The following is a 2921-nucleotide window of genomic DNA, read 5'->3' as shown; positions in this document are numbered from 1 at the left end:
ATGATTGGAAAAAAAAAATATGGCTGCCTACATAAAACAAAAAATTGCATCAAAAAATGTAAATCAGGTTGTACTCACACAACATTGTTAGAAATGTGAATTAGAAACATGTGCCAACGAAATACAACTATAAAACTCATCATATTCAATATAATGACAGCAAAAAGAACAGATCATTTCCTTTGCGTCAATAATAAAAATAGGACTAGAAGTGACAAAGACTAAGAATAAGACTAATGAACTTCGTTATTACAACAGAAAACGTGCTAACGTAACAGCAATCCGAATCACAAAAATTTTAGGACGCGACTTGAGGCCTTGTTTTTATTACATTTGAGCTTGGGCACATTCCGACATCCATCCTAACATCTTTTGCGGTGGATGACAGAAGAGCGTCAAGTCAAGGGATAGACGAAGACAAGACAAATGGTCAAAGTTGGCTTTCAATCTCGTTAGGCTGAGACAGCGATTTTCTAACAACTTTACATTACCGAAGTGGTTAATGAGTTGAATTCAAGATCCATTTCATCAAAATTCAGCAAAACAAACATCAGCTAATAGAAAAAAGGATGGCGGTAATAACTGACAACATCAACTACACATAATAGATCAAAAATGTTGAGGATCAATGATAATTTCAGCTGTCTATCTCATAATCTCAGCTCATGGGAGGTTAGATGGTTCTGTCAAGGGAGAACGGAAAAAGAGTGAGCGGAAACATATTCAAACCTTAGATAATTGACAATGAGTTTTACATTGACAATAGTTTTACATTTCAAATAAGAAAGCTAAACAGACAACCCGACAGACCGCCATTCAAATGACCAAAAAGACTTATTTGCCACACGAAACAAATAAGAAAATATATATATCGACCGAAGAAGAGGAACTCGCACCATCATCACGGATCGATAACGTGTGTGAACGCAAACTTATTGAACTTTTGTTAAACTTAGTCTTACAAATAAAATTTCAAATACTTACAAAAGCTTTCAGGAAAAAAATGCAGGATGTTGCGAAGAAAAAAACTAAAACAATGGCGTCTACAAGTCTCTACGCAGTGGCTACACAAAGAAGCTGGAGTGCCAAATTGCACGTTAACAATGCAAAAATCAAAATAAATTAATTAATGCAATGATTAAACATTTAATTAAATATGTAATCTAATTAAATTTAATTAATTTGAAACAAAAGTATTCACTGATTCAACTAAGCGATATTTAATTGAAATAATGAAAACTTTTATTACTCGCCATCTAGCGGCCAAGGTAAGGAAAACATTAGTAAACGTAAGATTGAAAGCAACTGTTTTGAAAGCAAGTCATAAAAGTTCTAATCTTTTAACATTCTTTTAACCATTGAATTTCGTATATCGGATTTACAGATATTATCGTTCCAGCTATGCCTGCAACAAGTTTTCAGCCTCAGCCTTATGAAGTAAATAATATTGTTTTCTGTTCCATCATAACACACAATAATGCAGATGCGGTTTTCAGGGACCAGATTTTGACAAAACTCGTTCCATACGTGCCAATCACCTAAACCCAGCTCTTTTCACCTACTATAAATCTCCCCTTCTTATCCATCAAGGACACATGCAGTGGCTATTTGATCACAATGGTGTCCGTTACCTTGACTTGTTTGGAGGAATTGTCACTGTATCTGTTGGCCACTGTCACCCGTGAGTCAAATTGCACCTTACTTGTTGTGCCTATATCCTTTTTTGCATCTGCTTCATACAAGTAATGATTTTTTTCAGGAAAATTAATGAAGCTATCAAAAAGCAACTTGACAAAGTCTGGCACACAACAAACATCTACTTACACCCAAAAATTCACGAATATGCTGAACGCCTTGTAGCCACTTTGCCCGGAGATTTGAAAGTATACATACCAAACTAACATTGTCTGATGCATAAAATTAAGTATTTTTTCACAGGTTGTATATTTTGTCAACAGCGGATCAGAGGCTAACGATCTGGCTATGATGATGGCTCGTATGTATACTGGCTGCTACGACTTAATCTCGTTCCGAAACGCTTATCACGGAATGAGTCCCGCTACAAATGGCCTTACCGCTCATTCCACTTGGCGTTACAATATTGCAGGCAATTTCGGTATACATCAGGTAAATTGAGTTTGAGGACATCCGATTACGGTTTTTAAAATTTTCGTCATACTATACTATTTAGACGATGAATGCTGATCCTTATCGAGGAGAATGGGGTGGAAAGCACTGCCGTGATTCTCCCGTTCAAACCACTCGCAGCTGCAATTGCTCACCCGGACAGTGCGCTGCATCGGGAAAATATGTCGATCAGCTGGATGAAGTTCTGCGCTATTCCGCACCAAAGGGACGAGTTGGCGGTTTTTTTATATTAGTACAGTACTAGTACAGCGGTAGGGCTGGCTGCTACTTTCTTCATTCATGCCTAGCCGTGAGGGCTGTTATGAAGGACAATATTGGTTGACAGACCTAGATGATGTCAGCTAGATTCTGTATTCTCACTATTAAATTATTTAAAAAATGAGAATAATTATAATAGCTCGAAATTTTAAAATTTTGCAATCACTTTTCTCTTTTTCAATCACTCAGGCTTTGGACTTCTAATCTTCTACCTATCACTAATTCTGTCGTAGTATCCATGAGAAAAAAACGAAGAAGAAGATGCTTTGGAACTCAGATATATCAGATGTTACCAAATCATTCACTTCTTTTAATAGCTCTTCCATTGATTCTACTTCTTTAACTTCAAAACCAAAACCTTGAAAAAACCCATTCAATTCATTCGAAAAGTGAACCAAACTTTTCATTAACATCTTGTTTTTTCGTCCTGTAATAAGAATATATTTGATTACTTCAATTTATCTGTATAGTTGAAATGTATACTTTAAACATCATTTGATATTTGACCAATCCAG

General features: G+C 35.8%; 1 protein-coding gene across 1 annotated transcript; it reads left to right on the top strand.

The window, feature by feature from the left end:
• The first annotated feature begins 1378 nt into the window (after positions 1 to 1378).
• LOC124342180 (alanine--glyoxylate aminotransferase 2, mitochondrial-like) lies at positions 1379 to 2392 on the top strand. Its single transcript, XM_046795144.1, has 5 exons — positions 1379 to 1437; positions 1497 to 1681; positions 1760 to 1883; positions 1939 to 2127; positions 2192 to 2392. Exons 1-5 carry the CDS (start codon positions 1402 to 1404, stop codon positions 2390 to 2392), a joined length of 735 nt encoding a protein of 244 aa, XP_046651100.1. The 5' UTR covers positions 1379 to 1401.
• Positions 2393 to 2921: the final 529 nt, after the last annotated feature.

The sequence above is a fragment of the Daphnia pulicaria genome, chromosome 6 (assembly GCF_021234035.1).
Source record: "Daphnia pulicaria isolate SC F1-1A chromosome 6, SC_F0-13Bv2, whole genome shotgun sequence".
NCBI lineage: Eukaryota > Metazoa > Arthropoda > Branchiopoda > Diplostraca > Daphniidae > Daphnia > Daphnia pulicaria.
Note: the sequence above shows the minus strand (reverse complement) of the source record. Positions and strands in the feature narration are given on the sequence as shown.

Excerpts from the sequence above, each read along its gene's own strand:
- LOC124342180 (XM_046795144.1), top strand. The coding sequence starts at position 1,402 with ATGCCTGCAACAAGTTTTCAGCCTCAGCCTTATGAA. Across the intron at positions 1,438-1,496 it reads TTCAGCCTCAGCCTTATGAA|GGACCAGATTTTGACAAAAC; the intron begins GTAAATAATATT and ends TGCGGTTTTCAG. Across the intron at positions 1,682-1,759 it reads TCTGTTGGCCACTGTCACCC|GAAAATTAATGAAGCTATCA; the intron begins GTGAGTCAAATT and ends GATTTTTTTCAG.